Raw genomic sequence first — 20,731 nt, 5'->3', positions numbered from 1 at the left:
ATCTCTTGATGGGTGGTCTAAGAAATGAACCTGGTAATATCCTCCCCCGATGTCGGTGAATAAGGCTCCGATTGAGGAGTTTGTCGAACAGTCTGCCACGAACCGCATGGCTCGATCAACAACACAAAGAGCCCATTAATTGAACTTGGGGAACTAAGAGATAGGAGCTGACGAAGAACTATTCTCAATGTTACAATTACCTTAGGCTGCTGCCTGGCCCTTGTCATTCGCAGGATAGATCAGGGTAAGGGTTGCAAAGGCTAATGGCCTGGCTTGTTCTTGTATGTATCAGGGTGGACAGGATCGATGGGAGGAAAACACACAGGTCTGTTATAGGGGACGCTGTTGTATTGATTTGCCACCACCAAGTGCTCGCTTCTTCCATGAATACGAATCCAAATATCAAGTCTGGCCAGGGGTTGATACACAGCAAACGAGAGACAGAGACAGAGAGGGCAAGAGCGAATAAGAGAGAGAGAGAGAGAGAGAGAGAGAGAGAGAGAGAGAAAGCGCAAAGAGCAGGTCAATCTCAGAGGAATACTGAAATTGTGAAAGAGAAGAGGAAAAGTGGAGAAAGTGATAGAGAGTAAGAGAGAGAGAGAGAGATGGATGGAAAGAGAGCGAGAAAGACAGAGAGACAGACAGACAGTAGAAAGAGGAACAGGGCAGCAATCTGCTTACTGACATTAAATGAGAATTTGACGATGGGTGTTTGAGAGGAAAGGTGAAGAAGTGAGATTATGTAAAGGTTAGCGACCGTCACTGCAGCATTATAGCGCTCTGGGAACATAATTAGTGTTCCATGGCCTTCTCAATGCAATTTCCCATACAAAAGGCCAAAAGCACCATGACAAAGATGCAATAAGCCAGGTAGGGGTACTAGGCGTTTGCACTTAGCAGGCTTATTCTAAAATAATCAAATGACATTTATCTATAATATATATATATATAAAAATGTATATGAATATATGTATACATTCCATTTATATTATATCCATGTCTTTTTTATTTTAATTTTGTTAAAGTAAATGTATAAACCGACATATGAATGTCTTCCATCATTCCTCGCCATCTGTGCATTTCTTTTTTTGCTTAGCCCAAAGAGACAGCATCACACCACTGCTGGCGTCCTAATATATCAAACACCAAAAAGTCTTCACACAAAAGCTTCTTTTCCCTAGTGCGATCAAACACAGCCGAACATTTTGCATCAACGTTACCCACGCTCCGTTACCCAGAGAAGGTATCACAAACTAAACCCTGCAGGTCTCCATCGCCTCTGGGTGGGAGTACAAAAGAGCCAAAACAAACCAGTAACTCTGAGTGACAGAGGGCTGAATCTTCCCCCAGAATAGATGGTGCGCGGAGGTGAGGGTGTCCAGGCACATCGGCGTGCAGGAAGGCCCTGCTCCTCCATTTACTGCATGACTAGCTGCTAAGTGTATCCCCACATCTCTCCGTGCAGGGACACCACCGCTAATTCTTTCTCAGTGTGTTGATGGCGTAACCAAAGCAAACCCAATGTCACCCGGCGTGGCCTGGTGGATTCGCTGACCCACGGCGACCCTCACACGCCCGTCAACGTAAACACATGCACATAGACACACACGCCAACGCATGCACACACAAACACGCATACATACACACTCACACACGCCAACACATGAACATACAAATACCCAGACATACATACAAACTCACACACATACACACACGCATGCACATACACATTCCCACACATACGTACACACTCACACACACACGCCAACACACACGCATACACATACCCACAAACGTACGCACTCACACACACACCAACGCATGCGCATACACATACCCACATACGTACACAATCACACACACGGCAACACATGCACATACACATAGATTTACACTCACACTAACGCCAACACACACGCATACACATACCCACATACGTACACAATCACACACACGGCAACACATGCACATACACGTAGATTTACACTCACACACACGCCAACACATGCACATGCACACACATACTCTACATACATAAGTGTATGCAAAAGTTCACTAATACGCTCGAGAAATTCTTTGCGATAAAATTTCTACCTAGAATGGAGTTTAATGGAGTTTTGAGTGGTGTGCCAAAACATTTATTTTCACTGTCGACTTGTTAAGGCCCTCCCAAAAAAACATTCACGGTTCAACACCCTTTCAACTAAATCAAACTTTCATGCCGTTTTTACACATTTCCTCATGAATCACGGGGCCCTCAGCGCCCTGCATCGCGGCAGCGGAGGGGCCCTCGGAGCAGGAGGGGCCCCATATCAAGATGGCAGTGAGTCTTGTCAGCAAGGGAGGAGGTAACGACTGTGTCCATACACACAACCTCGGGCCCAGCTTTGACAATCTCTCCACACCAGAGCATGGCAGTGCCAACACGACCCGCGGAAAGGATCACGGGTGGGGTGGGGAAAGGCAACAGCTTCTACCCTCCCATTTACTCCTCCTCCTGCTCCACCTCCTCTCCCCTGTCTTCCTGTGGGCCGTGTATCTCTCTTCTTTGTCTCTCTCTCTCTCTCTCTCTCTCTCTCACTCCCTGCCCATCTGTGCCTCGCACGCTCACTGGAGCTCCTGTGTTTTTGGGGGAGCGGGGGCCCACCATGTTTCATCACTCCTCTCCCTCAAACCCTCCGTGTGACAGCCCGTCGCCCAGCCTCTGTCTCCAAGTCCCTTCAGACAGTGTGTGTGTGTGTGCGTGTGCTTCTGTGAGCGTATATGTGTTTATGTGTGTCCTGTGTGTGAGTGTACGTGTGTTTGAGTTTGTGCGTGTGTGTGTTTGTGCATGTGCATGTGGGTGAGTGTGTGTTTGAGTGTGTGTGTTTGTGTATGTGCATGTGGGTGAGTGTGTGTGTGAGTGTGTGTGTTTGTGTATGTGCATGTGGGTGAGTGTGTGTGAGTGTGTGTGTGTGTGTGTGTGTGTGTGTGTGTGTGTGTGTGTGTGTGAGCGTGCGCGGTGCGTGCGGGTTTGTGTGAGTGTGCGTGTGTGTGTGTCTGTGCGTGTGAGTGTGGGATTGTGCGTAGTGCGTGCATGAGTGTGTGTGTGTGTGAGTGTGTGTGGTGCGTGTGCCTTTGTGCGTGTGTGTGTTATTTCCACCATGATCACCGGTCCCCTTCTGTGTCTTCCCCCTCCCTTCCTGTCAGGTGGTTGAACGAGGCCACGCCCACACAGATGCGCAGCAGAAATTTCCAGTGAGCGGACGGGGCTGCCAGAGAGCCCTCCCCTCCAAAATAAAGAAGGAGAAAAAATAAAGAAGACCAATCTGCCCTCAGTCATCTGCCAGACATATCAGCCACAACCAGCCCTCCTCCAGGCTGTCTCTCTCTCTCTCTCTCTCTCCTGGCTTCGTACAATAACCCTGCTACCCCTCCATCCTTTCATCCCTCCATCCATCATGCTACCTGTCGTACCACCACCAACACTCACTCCCATTCCCCATCAACACGCTATTTACTCAAAGCCAACTAGTCGAACTCGGGGCTCCTTCCTTCACTCATTTGTCAGACAGCTCCTCCACCACCACCTCCTCCTCCACCACCACCTCCTCCACCACCTCCTCCTCATCAAGTTTTAAAACTCAGGACTTGTTTAGCGTGATGTTTCACTCTGCTTCTTAAGCAACGTCCCCCGGTGACCCGGCCGTTCCTGCATCGCCCACAGCGCTCTCCTCCGTAGCTCTCTGCAGCGTCCCACACGCAAGCAGCAAGGTGGGCGGGGCTACGTCTTCTCACCACCACCACCACCACCACCAGCACCACCGCCGCCACCAGCAGCACCACCCCCGCTGCGCTTCTTCTCTCCTTCCCAGTCGGCTCTCGCTCACCTTCTCTTCACTCCTCTCTCCCCTCCACACCTCCCTCCCTCCCCGGTCCCCTGGGCAACTGAAGGCTGAGCGCCGGGGCCCCAGCCTCCGTATTTTAAGACACCCAGCAGGTCTCCTCCACGGGGAGAGAGGAGCTGGCGATGACTCACGCCGAGGATGTTTGACCGAGGGAGGGAGAGCCTCACGAGCAGCCGAGCCGGAGCGGCGCCGCGTGGGAGGGGAGTATGTGGAGCCCTGCTCGCAAAGACAACCTGGCTGACCTGCCGACACCGGCCCTGTTTGGTCCTCTCTTCTTCCCATCTGGCAAACGAGCACTGCTGCTATTCCAAACACATTGCAGTTTCAAATCATACCCCCCCCCCCCCCCCCGCACTACCACCACCCAAAATAAGAAGCACCCGCGGGTGCTCGACAAAATTGCGATTTGGATTGAGTGGGTGCTGGTGGTGGGGTAGAGCCAAACCGAGGTGAGGGTGCTGCAATCGGGAGCCCCGTGAGGAAAGGCGGAGGGGCGAGAGGCACAGATATTCTGCTTATATTTTTTACAAGGCATACAACACACTGCAGTAACGGCGCATCATTGAAGTCTGCTGCTCATGGGACTTATCACAAACCCGGAGCCAGAACCCCTTTAAGACCTGACTCCACGGCTCCTGTTCTCTTTATGGACTAAAGACGAGGAATCACAAGCCTGCGGTGAACAATAGAGTTCAGTGCAGAGCAGCCTTGATCATCATGTGAATGTTTGTGTGTGTGTGTGCGTGTGTGTGTGTCTGTCTGTGCGTGTGTGTGTGTTTTTGTGTGTGCGGGTTTGTGTGTATGTGTGTGTGTGTGTGTGTTGGTGTGTGTGTGTATGATTGTATGCATTCTCACCCAGGTATTGGGAGAAACGGCATACACGTTATGAACGGAACATAGCCCACAGGCTTGTGACTAAGTGTTCAGATGTGTTGCTTTCCATCCACAGGCTCACATCATCACATTACAGATAGTTTTTTTATTGATTTTCTTCCCCCGACTGCAAAGTGCACTCAACACAAGCTTTCATTCCTCTGCAGTGCTGCTCTGACATCTTCATATTTTTCTGTTGATTACTCGAACAATATGAAGCATATGCAGCTTATATCCATAAAGAATAATTACACAGCAGCGCGTCAAACCACAGATAATAATTACAGCAACAAGGATGAACACCTTGCCGACGAGAGAGACATTATTTCGCTGGATCCCAACGTGTGTGTGCCTCTACTGCAGGGATATTGTTTGTATTAATAACGCGTATGAATGCGTAACCTTTCAATGAGCTCGTAGCTTCAAATTAGCTGACATAGCTGTCAGCTAATGCCGATGCTAATGTCAATGCTAATCAATAATGATTTCAATAATGTGATCAAATCACATACAGATAAATGATATATTCCACAAATAAAAAAAAGGCTGGCCAGCCCATACCTCCCTCTTTGTTTACAAAGAATCGTACTATCCTCACCCTCCCCAAACCCCTCCCAGTCGCACTGCTCAGCCGAGCCACCCCAGTATGCGTCACCCCTTAGAGTGGGCAGATCGTCATTAGATCATTTTTTAAAGTTTCCCTCCTGCCTGCTGACTGGGATTGTCTCAAGCTTACACATTGTAACTTTAACATCAGCACATACAGTATATAAAGTGATGCTCTGTGCGTGGGTGGGCCTCAATTGGGTCCCTAAATGTCTATTTTTGTGGGTGTATGTATCTGTACAGATATATATATATATATATTTATATATATATATATGTATATGTGTGTGTGTGTATGTGTGGTGGAGATAAAGGTATATATGTGTGTGTGTATGTGTGATGGAGGTAAAGGTATATGTGTGTGTGTGTGTGTGTGTGTGTTGACACACATCGCTAGATCAGACGGCGGCTTCTGGCCGCCCCGCCCCGGCGCTCCTCCTCGTCTTTGTCTCGCCCTGACACATAATTTAGCGAGGAGGCGCTGGCACGGGGTCCATGTCTCCCCTGCCCACACCTGACGCCCCGACCCACATATATTGTCTATCTGCCGCTCCTCCCTCCCTCCCCGCCTGCCGCAGCCGCCCTGACCTGCATCCCAATGATTCTTCTTCGTTCTCTTCCCACAACCCCTTCCTTACCCCATCCCCCATAGCACCCCTCAACCATCGCAACCCCCACCTCCTCCTTTCCACCCTCCTCACTCTCTCACCCCGGTACCTCTCTCCCCCCCCCCCCCCCCCCCCCTCCCATCACCCCCTCCCTTCCTTCCTCCTGTGTGACACGCTCTCCTTCCGTCACCCCCTATCTCGCCCCTCACTCGCCCCTACCACCCTCACCTCCAAGTCGCTGCCTGCCTTTTACACTCTCTCTCTCTCTCTCTCTCTCTCTCTCTCCCTCCGTCTCTTTACCTCCTGCCACCTCCCTCCCCTTGCCTGTCCCCCTGCCCCACCACCTTCTCATCCTTCCTCCCGGTCTCTCTCTCTCTCTCTCTCTCCCTCTCTCTCTCTCTCTCTCTCAGCATTGCCAGAACACCATCAGCGGGCCCATTTCACTCCTAACAGCGCAGACAAAAGCAAAAAGCAGGAGGCAGTGAGCTCCCCTCCCCCCCCCCCCCCCCCACCCCCCACCCCCCCCCCCCACCCTACTCCCCCTGCCCCTCACCCCGATCTTATCTCCGCTCCACCCCTCCCAAGCCTTCTTCAGCACAGGCCCATGTAATTACCTCCTGATGGCGATGGCGGGCAAATAGCACAGAGAGCCCCCTACTCTGTCCCCTGAGCCGTGCAGCACTCTGCATCGCGCGCTTGAGATGCATGTAGCAGACTGTAATAGAATAAAACATAGATGAATCTGGTCGTCGAGAGAGGAGAGGGGGATTCAGCCACTCTGTCGTGTGCTGCTGCTGCTGCTGCTGGCGGAGCCGGAAACTTGGAATACAAAGAATATTTTGTTATGTGGGTAGTGACACCTGTGAAAAGAATTATACTTTAAATCTCCCACTTGAATTTGCCATTCACTGGGCCTCGTCTGCAATGCATTTGTAGTTGTCAGCAGCGTAAGTGTCTGCACTTATGGGTCTGACAGCTAGGGACTACAAATAGCTTGCATTTAAGTTTTAAGCTGTACGTTTTGTGTAAGATGGCGTGATGTATACCGTTGCAGTGCGGTCCACGCCAGTCATTGGCTCGCCAAATCACTGGGCCGGTGGGGAATGGCAGGCCCATCAACGTTGATCTATTTCATATTTCACTGCCAATCAAAACCCCATTTCCCTTTGACGTTGATTCTAAGGAACAGTGACGGTAAATAAATGGTTTGGGGGTACTTTCAGAAGTGCATCACAACAATTCCCAGAGTCCCTGAGGATCACTTCTAGCCTTGAGCTCTGACATCCAACATGGCTGTGGTGCTCCCGTATTGGAATCGAGACTATACTCGGTTGTATCTTTGCTTTCTGTAGCTTATGCTTTGGCTGAAATATGATTACATTGAATTGTTTGTAATTCAACACACAGATCTCAACATGAGTCTTGAGAATAGAGGATTACTGACACTGACTGCAATCACCATATTGTCATATAATCGTCTGCTGCTACTGCTACATTACTCGATATATCAGACTAGACTGCTATGACGATACACATTCGAAAACAATACCCAGGCAAAAATGAGATTTTGAATAAACCCTTGATAAGCATTTATCCCCTCTTCCCTTGCAAGCCTGCTATCTCCTTCAGGAGATTTCCTAATACGTATTATAGTGAGAGATTTGTGGCCAGCCCCCAGTTCGGCTGTGTCCCTGGGCCCTCTTCTGTTCTTTATGGAGCCAGTAGAATACATCACGGGAGGATACGACCTCCTCCCCGTTGTCATTAACGCCCCTGCTCTGCCTCACCGCCCATCCATGCTTTATTTTTTATTCTATACAATTGTCGTGTTGATGTATGCAAGGTGTTTTCCCCGGCTCCACGCCTCATTGGTCTCTTGGTCGTAAACGTGACGCAGAGGACAAAGGGTAATTTTACATTTTCCTTTTTTTTTTTTTCTTTTATTCGAAAAGGATGGAAAAAAAGAAGACGGCTTGTGTACCTACAGACCAGAGATCTCAATTTTTCACACCACGTGTCTCGGCTAATGGGGGGAGATGATTTGTGTTCCGTGTGTGTGTCTCCGTTAACACTCATATTTCAGGTATCTCTTCTCGAATGGAAGCGTAAAAGCCGCTGGAGGGCAGTGGGGGGTGGTGGAGAGCAATGTATTTCCCAGTCCCACACTCAGAGATGCATAAGAGACATAAGATCAGACAATTACCCTCAGCGAGGCTAACCAGCCGTAGCGGGGATGAGGCAGGGCGCCCGGTAATGATTGAACTCCCCTCAAACCTCCGATGTGAGAATTGTTTGCAGCTCGGTGTGTCGCTGTGACATGGATATCCCACTGACCGGCAGAGCGTGGTTCTGTCAGGGACAGCTTAAGGCAGAGTGATCTCTGCTTCAAATCAATGACGGTTTCACCGTAGAATCTTGGACATGAGCCATTCAGAACGGCTGGGAAAAATCAAAGCTGTAGATGGGGGGCTATTTTGGGTATTTCAAATGTAAATGTTTCAAATGCTGTATTTTCAGAAACCAGGGTCGTACCAATACACATGAATGGTACATAGTAGAGGGAAGGATGGATATGTTATCTATAATGCAGCACTGACATTTTACTTTTAAATGGATGCTTGAGTTTCACACTCGCAATACAATAGTATTGAAAGCTTAACTTTCGGAGGTGAAAGACCTGAACACTGTAGGCTTGTATTATGGGGGATTCAGGATTAACAGATATAATAAATAAAAGAGGTTGCTATGTTGTGCAACATCGCCCTGAATGTTCTTAATATTGAATGCCACGCAGTGCATTCGTAAACATTTTTAATGCAGCGGTGGCTGAATAAATTTGATCTACAAATGGCCTTGTAGGGAGGATATCATTTAGATTAATAAATTAGATTTCCATAGAAGTTCTTGGATCCGATTTAAACTAATTGCAGTGCTATAGGGAGCTTGCAGGGTTAGCTATAAAATATGCCATGACTTTTAAAAATGGGAATCATCCGCTGTTGCACTGAAAGGCCTTGTACTATTAATCATGAGATGAGCAACTTTACTGAAAACATGAACATTTCACATGTTATTTGAATATGATTCATGGTTCGGTTTATTGGCGCTATTGGTGCACTGATGATAAGCCGTGGTTTAATTGGGGACAAAAATATTACAAAAGGAGAACTTAGCAAACTAATCAAACAAGATTGCGACTAATTGGCGGGCACTCTGTGATCTGAAGCAGCTCCAGAACAACATTAAGACTCCTACGTGATTGATTGCGGGGGCTCTACTGAGAGCCCAGACAGAATGTGACGAACCTGCGTGATGTCATATGGTGTGATGGGCCTCCGCTAACATTTCACGTTAACTGCTTTGTCAAGCTGGGCTGCACTCCACTGCTCGCATCCTCGGTGATGCAGTTCCAGACCCTCAGAGCATTCCTACCCACGCACACACATACACTCACACAAACATACTCATACACACAAATACACACACGCATGCTTGCCCATATGCTCACACACGCACGCATACATGCACGCACATGCACCCACAGGAACACACATGCATGCACACGCACTTGAAAACACACACACACACACACACACACACACACACACACACACACACACACACACACACACTGTCATACACATGCACAAATATTTGAATTAAAAAATATTATCAAGATATCTTCCTGTAATCTTCAACATAATTTACACAGACATAAATTTAAGATCATAACGGATATATTGAAGTGTACTTTGTTCACGGTTTTCTTGTGATGCAATCAATTATATCACTTTGACTCGGTGATGGACAGAAGAAATCAATTCAAGGCACTCTTAAAGGAATACTTCACCGGTGGAGACATGAATCTGTATTGAAAGTGGGTCATATATTTAGTCGAATAGTAACATAAATTTCCAATTTTCTGCCTTCGTGACCGAGAAAAGGCAGACAGTGACTTTTTGGCGCTTGCGGATTGAAGACGACAACATTACAGCCAATCAGCGTTCACTCCCTGCATTTCAGCATGAACAGCAGCATGGACGAGAAGGGATTTTTGCCGTTTGCGAACTCCCGGAGCTCTATATCTAAATTATATAATATTATATAACATATAGGTATCTATAAAATATAATATATAATATCGCGGCCAAAAGCTGTGTGCGCCTCCGGATGATATTATGAATTGAAGACTGTGTCGGGTTTCGGACGTCTCTGGTACTTCCACAAGTAAAGACTCGTATTGGGGGTTATCTCGGCCAGAGTCCTACACGGGTTCGGGTACCTGATTTCGATTAAACGGGGGAAAAATAACGTAGATACTGTGTCGCACATGGGTGCTGGTCGGGTCGGACGCCTGAACACCGCGGGTCGGTCGCAGGTTTTGCGATTGCGAGCGAGACTTCTCAGGGGCTGGAGATGTTATTCAGGAGCAGAGGACTCAACTAAAACCGTCCACAGTGGTTGATGTGCTTTTTTTGCACAGCAATGTAAAGCACAATGCCAAACACCAGATAGTGTAATTCCCCGGCGTTCCATCTAATGTGTCTAATTTTCCTTCGGGTGCGGGTCGGGCGTCGGTATCAATTTGTAGCGGGTCTGGTCGGGTGTGGAATGTAATTCTCGGGTGCGGGTTTGCAAAATAAGACCGGTGTGTTGATTCTCGGCCATGGTGGAGAAGGAATCGGGGGAAGAAACGTTGGCTTTGACTCTCTGAAGTGTAGATTGAGGGCTCCGGTGGAAGCCAATCGCGGTCAACAATCCCTTTCTCCTCCATGTCGCAGTTTAGTCTACTTCAGATTGATGTGGAAGAACCAGAGACGTCGGAGAACCCGACGCAGTCGTTTGAGATGATATTATGAATAAAAGACTGCGTCGGGTTCTCCGACATCCCTGGTCCTTCCACATCAATCTGAAGTTGCAGTTCAATCTGGACTTCAGAGAGTCAAAGCCAACGTTTCCCCCCCCAATTCCTTCTCCATCATGGCCGAGAATCAATACACGGGTCTCCACTTCGGCTGTTTCCCATTGCAAATTTGCTTCTGCCATGGTCGGAAGTTTGTGTCTGTCTAGTTCTCGTGCTAAGCGGTGAAGAAACATGCCGGACATTGTGTTTACACATCGTACGGGAGCACCCGCCCCCCTCATTCCTTATTGGTGGGCTTACAAATTTGCGGAAGCAGTGTTTTGTAGTCCTGGGCCCTTCTAGCAGGCAAGCAACGTTTTATTGAGATGACGTCAAACGCGTCATTTGACGTCAGGTCAGGAGAAATTTAGATCAGGACAGCTGGGCCAAGGGAAGACTGGGTTAGACTGAGGGAATTTTAGATTACAATAGCGATTTTATAATGATAGAACGCCGATAGAACGACTAGTGATCCACTTCCATGGATAAGGTTCCACTAATATAACACACTAGACTCATCGTTATCAATTCCCCAAGATGACGTCAATGGCCATCAGCTAAAAAGTCACAAACGCAGTGAGAAGGAGGACACCATCTTTTTTTTCACCATGTCAACTCTAATTGACTTCTGTTCCCCTCATATCAGTCTGCTTGTCAGATTTAGGCTGTTGAGCGCTGTTACAAAAAAACACAATAACAGGCTTCATTTGCATGTGAAAATACTTTTCCTGTTGACAATTCTTTCTTCTGCGGTACGATGCGCTTTTCAAGCTCCAAAGAGCAAGAGCAGGAACACACAAACAGAGCCCCATGTCGCAGTCATGCTACGGGGATGCATACTTCCAAAAGCAAGCGTACGATAATTACATTCAGAATCCCTAATGGTTTGCGATTTCACAAGCGGAAAAACAACCAAAATGAAATGTGAAAGAAGAAAAGAAGAAAGTGAAAGAGAAATCCAACATTACAGAGGGGGTTTGAGATTATTCTAATACGGCATTGGCATATGAATGCGAGAATGTGTAGTGAAATGCTACGGCAGTTTATTATTTGTTGTTGGAAGTTATTTCAACATAGCCGCAGGGCCTGCAGCAATAGCACAGCTGACGATAAAGAAACGACTTTACCAATGTGTCGGCTTATTGTGAGCATGCACGGATGGGAATGCGCACGGCTTGGAGTGTGCATGGCTGTGAGCGTGCATAACTGTGAGCATGCACCTGGGTCCCCCAACAGAGACACGACACTCATTCACCACACCCACATTCACCGCTACACTGTATTTTTACTGTAAGCGCACTTAAGCCTGCCCACGTGCAGAAGCGTGCACCCCTACACAAGCACAACAACGTTTGCATCACATCCGTGATAAACTCCTTAATCCAATACATTTGTCTCCCTCCAGTCAACCAGAAAGAAGGCAGGTCAAACCGGGATGTCCTAAGAACCCACAGTGCCCCCATGCCCCTCCTCAAGCGTGTCTTTTGGTATCAGGCCTCTCTTGCACGGAGGGCTGGGTACTAGTGGAATCTAGTGCCACCACCCTGGAGGGATGGCACTCAGTTAGCCATGTGAACACTGCACTTTCCACTTAGTTGGGCTGTCAGCCAACTGCACAACGCGTCCCATGGAATAAATGTAGATTTGAGAAATGTGTGTGATGCATGGGTGGTTGTTTTGGACGGTATAGGTTTGCATGAGAATGATGTGGGGAAAAAGAAACATGAGCAGGGGGAACAGAGAGCGGCAGATAAAGGGTGAGAGGGATCAGGATGAAGAAGGAAGGTTTCGAGGCATGCACGTGAATTAAAGGATTAAGGTCGTTGTGAATGTGGAAATAGGGTACTTTAGGATCGGGGTGGTGGGGGTTCCCATGTGTGCGACTTCAATCAAAAGCTTGTATTTCTCTCTTTCAACCGTCCCATTGCTTCAAGTGGAACAGCTTGCATGTTTTCACAGCAGAGAGCCGCCTGTCAGCTGTCATGTTGGTCACTCAAATTAGCCAATCGAGGAGCAAGTGTTTTCTTGACGCCAAGAGGGGGTTACAGAACAAATGAGTCAGAAAGACAAACCTTAAATAGATTTTTGCAAAAATAGATTATGTTTGAAAGGTATCTTCTTCTGATTTGAAACAAAGCACAGAGCATGTGGTTTGGGGAAACACTAAGTAGTGCATTCTATTAAGTAGCGCTATTGACTTAAAAAACAGTGGCATTATCCTTTCTGAGAAAGTCCCCGGTAATGCCAGACTGAGTCTTAACGTTAGGGCTGAGCCTGCAGCATTGTACTGACCACAGCTCAGTTGGTTCAAATGCTCAACAATAAAGCCTATGGTAATGACTTTCAGCACGGCTCGGCTTATTCCCCCGAGTATCACAGACGCGTTTCCCTTTCTGAGGAAAAGAGCGAGTGGACTATGCCTAGGCCTGCCGAGACCTGGGCCTGCTCCTCGGCTTAAGAGGATTGGACATAATGGGGTTTCCTCTCCTGTTAACTGCTTCTGCACGCCAGATAAATGGCACCGCACTCCTTTGCAGCGGGCCCCGAGCACGCCGCCACCTCAAACACCATTCTCACGTCCCTCACGTAGCATCATAGAGAGAGTTATTTCAAATGAATGGTTTCAACAAGGACTGGCTTCAAAATCGTCTGCAGGCATTCGGTTTAACAGCTACATTTAGCATTCTTCCTTTCTTACAAATTGACCGGAATGTAATGTGTTTTTTTTTCTTCTTCAGAACATGTATGTGTGTATCTGCAGCTTGCATGTGTGTGTATGTGTTTGTGTATATGTACATGCATGGATGTCCATATATATCCTATAATAACAAAGTGCCTTATGGGAACTGAGCTGGTAGCCTCCCAGCAGTGTGTGGTTATCCAGCTCTGTCTGTCTGTACATCGTCTCAAGGCCCTGCATGCCCTCCTGGAAACCGACTGGTGCATGAACTCCATCCAACTGGAAACTGGTTGGACACAGATTACCCCAACCCTGGTATTTATACTAAATCGCTAACCTAGACAAGTGTACCAAGTGTGAATGCATATGTCACCCTTCAGCAGAACTAATGCTTCAGAAAACCCATTCACTATGAATGTCAGCAAGGATGCAAATTTCTTTAGTCGAGCTCACAAGCTTCATTTGATATTTGATAAGTAGACACTTCTGGGAGCCCAAAATGAATGAGTGAATAAATTATGCATTCAGTGTTTTAGGGGGCTAGTGATGGAAATTTGAGCATGCTCTTCGTGTCACCCTCAGCATTCTAGCCAATTAGCAAGCCTGGTTTCATAGAAAAATGCTACTGTTTTCCGAAAACCACTGACACAGAACAAGAAAAATCCACAAGTCACCCGCGTATTGTCATGCTTTCAAAGGGTAATCGGAGTGTTTTTGTACGTGTGCGTGCGTGTGCGTGCGTGAGTCTGTGTACGTGCGGTGTGTTTCATATCAACTCGGCGGTGTGTATCTGCTCTTAATGAATGTGAACTTTTACTCTCCGTTGTAGAGTGAAACCAGTTTGTCCACAGCACTTGTTGCTGTATAGAGACAGTACAAACCAATACAACACACTGAGTACTAGGAATCGACAGGATGAACATCAAACAGGTGACCCATCTGACCCGCGACCCCTTCCGCTGTGTGTCAGGCTTCGTGGGGGGGGGGGGGCTTGGGGTGGGGTCAAGACAGCTTTGTTTGAAACAAGGCAGGCGTGTTTGTCCATGGCTGTTATTCTACACCTTGTGTTTCCCATACATTCCCCCAGTCAGCCGCTGTCTTGAACACCGACACCTAACAGATCACAGAGCAGAGCTTCAATATCCTTCAAATCAATCACAGCGAAGAGGCGAGAAACTGACGTCGGGGCCTTTCAGGCTACTAGAGCAGAGGACATCAATGCATCACTACTGTAGACAGCCGGTCTGCCGGGGGCCCGAGCCCCGACCTAGCCCAAGGCAGGTCGGGGCTCGGCCTAGAGGAGAGGAGGGAGGTAGTGCCTCCAGCACTACCTCCCTCCTCTCCTCTGCTCGCTTTGAAAGCAGAGATCGCCCCGATTGAAACGTCACGAGGGTGGAATAATCTACCCCGCGTCACCGGTATTCCATGCGCTGTTTACAGTTTGTTGTATTTTTTATGCAGCAACCAACATCCGCTGCTCTGCTCTGTTCCGTGTGACCAGCTGTTTGCTCGGAACAGAGCGCAGCGTCTAACCATTTGTCAAAGGAAGAGGTGACGCGGCTAACAACCGCTCTTGGAAGGGATTCAGAAAGTTTGGCCCCGGTGTGGCACGCTGTTTCTCATCCCCAGCAGAGCAGGGAGGCGTTTAAAGGCATTCAAATGAAAACATCTAAGGAACAAATTGGCCTCACCATGGCAACAGTATTGATCAACACTCTTGGGCACCCAGGGGGGTAGGGGGGGGGGGGGGGGGGTAGAAAAAGGAAATCCAGCCCGGTGCCAACACGAGCAGTTTAGCAACCACTCATATTGTGAATAGTGAGGGGCTCTATTAACTATTGGAGGCTGGAGGAGGCAATACAATCGACGTAGACTATTAAGCCTTCCTGACGCTCCTTCATCTTAGAGGGGGAGGCAGCGACGAGGAGCAGGTGATGAGGAGCACGTGACGCGGCCAATCAGAGACCCCGCAGCAGGCGCCAACTTTGGGGGTAAGGGGAATGAGATTAAGAGAAGACAGGAGGGTCTTTTTGTTCCCCCAGACTAGATCTGTTAAGGAAGCCAGTCAGGCGGTTACACATTATAGCCCGCTTTAGACAAAGCACGTGCCACACTGATCACCTTTGATAGCCACTTGTTTTAGGGATGGGGAAATTGCTTTGTTTTTTGTGACAGGTGGTGGCAGTTGTTGTTCTTGTCTGATTGTCTGTTTCGTTTGACGGCGCTGATTTGTCATGTCTGCCAGGTGGATTAGCGTGTAGGATATAGCACACGTGTTCGTTACATCAACATGCTAATTGGGAGCTGCATTACGGATTACAGCGTTAAGTAGGTACAAATGTTCTATAAGCCTGGGATGATGAGCACATCATCGTCATTCCTCCTTACTTTTACTTTCCTTACTTCCCGTCCCGACCCGAGCAACGACCGTAGGCCACCTCCCCGGAGAGTCGTGAGATTCTACGACCGTCAGGCGTGGAAAGGGTACAGACTTGTTAGTGTGTAGTGTCTCCTGGTCACCCCATCGGGTCTGAGGGGGTTATGTCTGCACGGGAGTAACTCAGAACCCGCCTTCTACAGCTGTACACTGAGCAGGTGGGGGGGGGGGGGGGGGATTTGCACGAACGCGGGAGGAAGGTGCTTGACAGGCTCTGTCAAAACTCCCTTGATTCCCTGAGCTTGATTACCATGCCGACAGCCCTGTCAGAGCAACGCACCCAATCATCCTGCTGCCAGCCCCCACCAGGCTCAGCTGGGCCCTGACAGACCTGCTGGAGCACCTGGGGCCGGTGGGGAAGGAGAATGGTTAGATGATAAGGGGACGTACCCCCCTCCTCCCCATGATGACCCCGCACAGGTGTCCACAGGTGTGAGCGTGATTACGCTTGCGTGCGTATGTGTTTGTGTGTGTACCTGCCTGCGTACATATGTGTGTGTGTGTGTGTTTATACAATATACAACAAAGTCCATGTACTACTGATCACGAACGATACAGTAGAGATGGAGTCATGGCCAAGCTTGAGGTTGTGTTGCTGCGGGCGACAGGGCTGTGACCAGCTAATGGGAGGGCCAAGATCAATGGGCCTGAGGACATTGGTCTGCTAACAACTCGATCTGTCGTGAAATGGAAGAAGGGTTCTGCTCGTTTGTGTGTATTTGTGGGTGTGTGTTTTGGTAAACGGTTGGAGCTAAAAGCATGTTAAGTACTTCCTTATTTTCAGTTAAACAGGCACTTAGGTCCAGGCTTTTGGTTTGTGTAATTGATCTAGGGAGAACACACAAAACGCCCTGTGACCGTGGGATACAGTGTGTGTGACCACAAATCCTTTGCAACAACCCCACTTTGATGGTCCTTCTTGGCGTAGGTAGGAGGTTAAGATACTGTATGGGCTGATACTGCAGATATCCCTGCATACAACATCTCAAGTAATTACTTAGTTTGCTGTGAGGATTTGTCTTTAATTATTCATTTTGAGTCTTCCTGCTCTGCTGGTTGCCTCGCCCTGGGTGTCTGACTGGCTCTGTAGCCATAATACTCCTGTTCACATTAGCGATTGTATTTCTGTCTTTACCTCGCCTTAACTCAATAAGACCACAGGAGACAATGATTTTGCTGGCCTACAAACGGTTTTACCGTTAGAGTGCTTACTCAACAGTTCAAAACGCCATACGCACAATGATTCGTTATATTAAACCCCAAAAAGCTCAACTAAAACACGAGTACAAGAGACTGATACAATCGCATGGAAACAGCTGTGGCGGCAGAGATACAATTTCTAAAGGGGGCTCGGTGTTGGATGGGTAAGATAGTGTCAAATTGTCACCGGCCCGTCAACCGCGCATTTGAATCCACCGCAGAACGAGACGTGGAGGAGGTGGACGGGGCCGGAGGGAGCTGTTCTTTCAGCACCACACGGCTCTTCTACACATCGGTGTGTTCCAACACACACACACACACACACACACACACACACACACACACACACACACACACACACACACACACACACACACACACACACACACACACAGACAAACTCATAACCCTGAAAGAAGCAGGCTGAGATCCCAACGAAATGGCACTTTACTTTTTCTTTCGTTTAATTAATAGCCACTCTTTCACACATGGCTCATTCATACACAGGCTCATATATATATATTTTTTTTAATCTCAGAATAAATGTAAAGAAAGACTTGCCTGGAAGAGACGCAGGATGTTGGCCACCATGATGGACACCGAACTCGCCGACGCTCCAATGACTCCCACCACTTTCTCGGGCTTGACGAACACCGGCGGTTCCCCGTTGGTGCACCGGACGTCTGACGTGTCCTTGGTGATCAGAGCCTGGACAAAAGTCAACGATTGCTCCAGGGCGTACGTGTCTCTGGAACAGGTGTCCAGCACGCGGGCTCCCAGAGTGACGTTGGGCAGGAGCTGCTCATCCTGGTTGATCTGATCCAACGCGTACATCATGGCCTCCAGCCGGTGGATCCCGTTCTCCTTCTTGATGTCCCCGCACGGCGTGCCGTCGGCCCCCCTCGCGTGCACGGGGAAGAGTCCCCCGAGGGTCAGTTGGCCCTCGATCCGTATGGAATGGGGTGCGTAAATCTCCTGCGGGCGCGCAAACCCCACCACGGTCCTCATGAGCCACAGCGCTCTCCAGAGCGAGCACACGTTCAGGTTCAGACCCGGGCTGGTGAGGCGGGCCATGGTGCCTGCTGCTCACCGTAGGAAGAAGTTGTAGCAGAGGGAAAGCAAAGAAAATATATACAAAACTAAAATAAAAATGTCGTCTGCAAATCCGCTGTGGGAAGAAAATAAGCCCCAGAAAAGGCAAACAAGTTTTTGTTACCGCGGAACCATTGTGGTCACCATTCAACAAGAAGGCTGAAGAAAACCAGTCGCCACCCACCGTTCCCACTGCGCCCCTTGGACCCGGGAGCTTGTTGAATTAAACCGCCCTGTTACACGATTCAGTTTCCTTGGAGAAGCAGGCGACATCCATCCGTTAGAAAACATCAATAAAACTAAACATTTGCACGCAAAGATAACTGCCCCTCGGTGAAAGCCATCGTTCTTTCAAACAGCACACAGTAGCCTTAAGTCGTCTCCACCGATTCTGTACCAGAGTCAAACATCAAGCCGGCTTGATGACACCAAACAGCACGAGATGAGTCTGAGATGAAACACGTCGATCCTCTGACCGGCGGAACTCGGTGGCGTTCCATGGAGCTCCATAGGAGCGCAGCGTTATCTCAGACGCTCCCCAAGTATAGCTCTCCACCCGGGTCCTGTTCAGAAAGCCTCTGGTCTGGACCGTAACGTTGTGCTTAGATGAGCGTCCATTGAGCGAAAAAAGAAATGTACGGGAAAAAAAAGGGAACTAATTATAACGCTGGGTTTGTTTGGCTCTGCAAGGCAGGCGCGCACGAAACGAATGAGTCAGAGCGAGGAAATCACCGTGGGTGCCGAGTTTTCACCACCTTCGCTGAAGAGACGTCATCCAACAGACTGGTCGGAAAAAAACAAAAAAGCAAAAGACTTTGGGGAACGGATTAACTGAGCCCCAAAACAACATAACAGCTGATAGTAGATCAAACGTTAACAGTGAATGTCACGACAAAATGTTTGCTCGCCACCATTATAATAAACAGTATCTCTCTCTCTCTTTTATTTCTCCTCTTCTTTACATGCCCTTTCATTCTATATGTCTCTGTTTCTCTCTCACTCTCTCTCTCTCTCTCTCTCTAGAGACCTAAACCACAATCTTAACCTGCCGTTACTCACAAACACACACACACACACACACACACACACACACACACACACACACACACACACACACACACACACACACACACACACACACACACACACACACACACACACATCATTACTGCCTTCCATACATCATTATAATAATATGGAGTTTATCCAGTGACTAATGTCCCTAACAAGAGGAGCAGAGGAGAGGAGAGGTGAGAGACGGCAGTGTGACAGGACCGCAGACACATCTGAGTTTCTCTGTCCACCAACGCAGGCCTTCACACAAGCCAACAGCAAATGACACCCAGCAGGTGGGTGCCCTCCAGTTTGTCTCTGTGACAATGTCGAACGATATATAGACTCAGAATAATACCACAGAAGTTTTGAGTTAGAAATTCAGCTTGTTGATTCGAGAACTTCCTAAAGAATGTGTTTATGATAGGATATGTTGTGCTTCGTAATTAGCAAACGTTATATGTTATAAACCTACTTTAGAACCATTTTGTAGTAACTGCCGTAACATGTCACGATTCAATTGGCGGTCTTGGTCACTCACTGTAAACATTATTTGCAAGAATATCATAAAATCCATGAAAGAATAACGTGTGGTATCCAGGACTGTACATCATGGCGTCGCCCATTGGATATTTGTTTGGTTCAATTAAAAGATTAGGCCGGGTTATGTCGCTCTAATTGAAACATGCCATGTTGACCCCACAGGCCTGGGCAGGCTACTTCTCATTAATTCAATCCAATAGACAGATTTTATCCCAGCCTGATTTTTACATGTACTCTATTTACCTCTATTAGCTTCCATGATTGCCGTAGGAAAAGCGTACATTCCCCCTCCAATGCGTTGGAGCACCAGCAACCCAACGCTGTGAGTAGTGACTCTGGTCCCCCCGGTAAACATACAGTGTGCATGGTAGGTACCCGACATTTGTGAAATGTAACAAAAATGCACTAATGCATAACATTTGATCCAGGAAAAGCGGCAGCGTGAGGGTGTGAATCTGTTGTGTGTGTGAGTGAGTCTGTGTGAGTGGGTGAGTGTGTGCAAGTTTGTGTTTGTGTGTGTGTGTGTGTGTTTGCATCAATGTGTGATTGTGTGTGTATTTGAGTGGGTGAGTGTCTGCAAGTGTGTCTGCATGTGAGTGTGCCTGGGTGAGTGTATGCAAGTGTATGCATGCATGTGTGTGAGTGTGAGTGTGCGAGGGTGTGCGAGCATGTGCGTGCCTGCTTGTGTGTGTGTGCGTGTGTGTGTAGAAGGAGAGCTGTCGGGAACAGCCTGCTGAGGAGGAGGAGGAGGAGGAGGAGGAGGAGGAGGAGGAAGAGGAGGAGGCGGGAGAGGGAGAGGGAGAGGGAGAGGAGAGGGAAGTGAGAGTGCCCGGACAGATGGCGTTCCTC

At 48.3% G+C, this 20,731-nt stretch overlaps 1 protein-coding gene across 1 annotated transcript in view; it reads right to left on the bottom strand.

The window, feature by feature from the left end:
* Nucleotides 1-18,268, bottom strand: part of LOC307078925 (metabotropic glutamate receptor 7-like) — a gene marked incomplete at both ends in the record, with an annotated part of 49,853 nt that extends 31,585 nt beyond the window's left edge. The window contains one exon of the mRNA XM_079740960.1: nucleotides 17,756-18,268. Within this exon, the coding sequence (XP_079597086.1) occupies nucleotides 17,756-18,268 (513 nt within the window). The remainder of the gene's footprint in view (nucleotides 1-17,755) is intronic.
* Nucleotides 18,269-20,731: the final 2,463 nt, after the last annotated feature.

Source organism: Pollachius pollachius, assembly GCF_949987615.1.
Source record: "Pollachius pollachius genome assembly, chromosome: 8".
NCBI classification, from domain to species: Eukaryota; Metazoa; Chordata; class Actinopteri; order Gadiformes; family Gadidae; genus Pollachius; species Pollachius pollachius.
The sequence above is the reverse complement of the archived record's forward strand: the minus strand, read 5'-3'. Positions and strand labels throughout refer to the sequence as shown.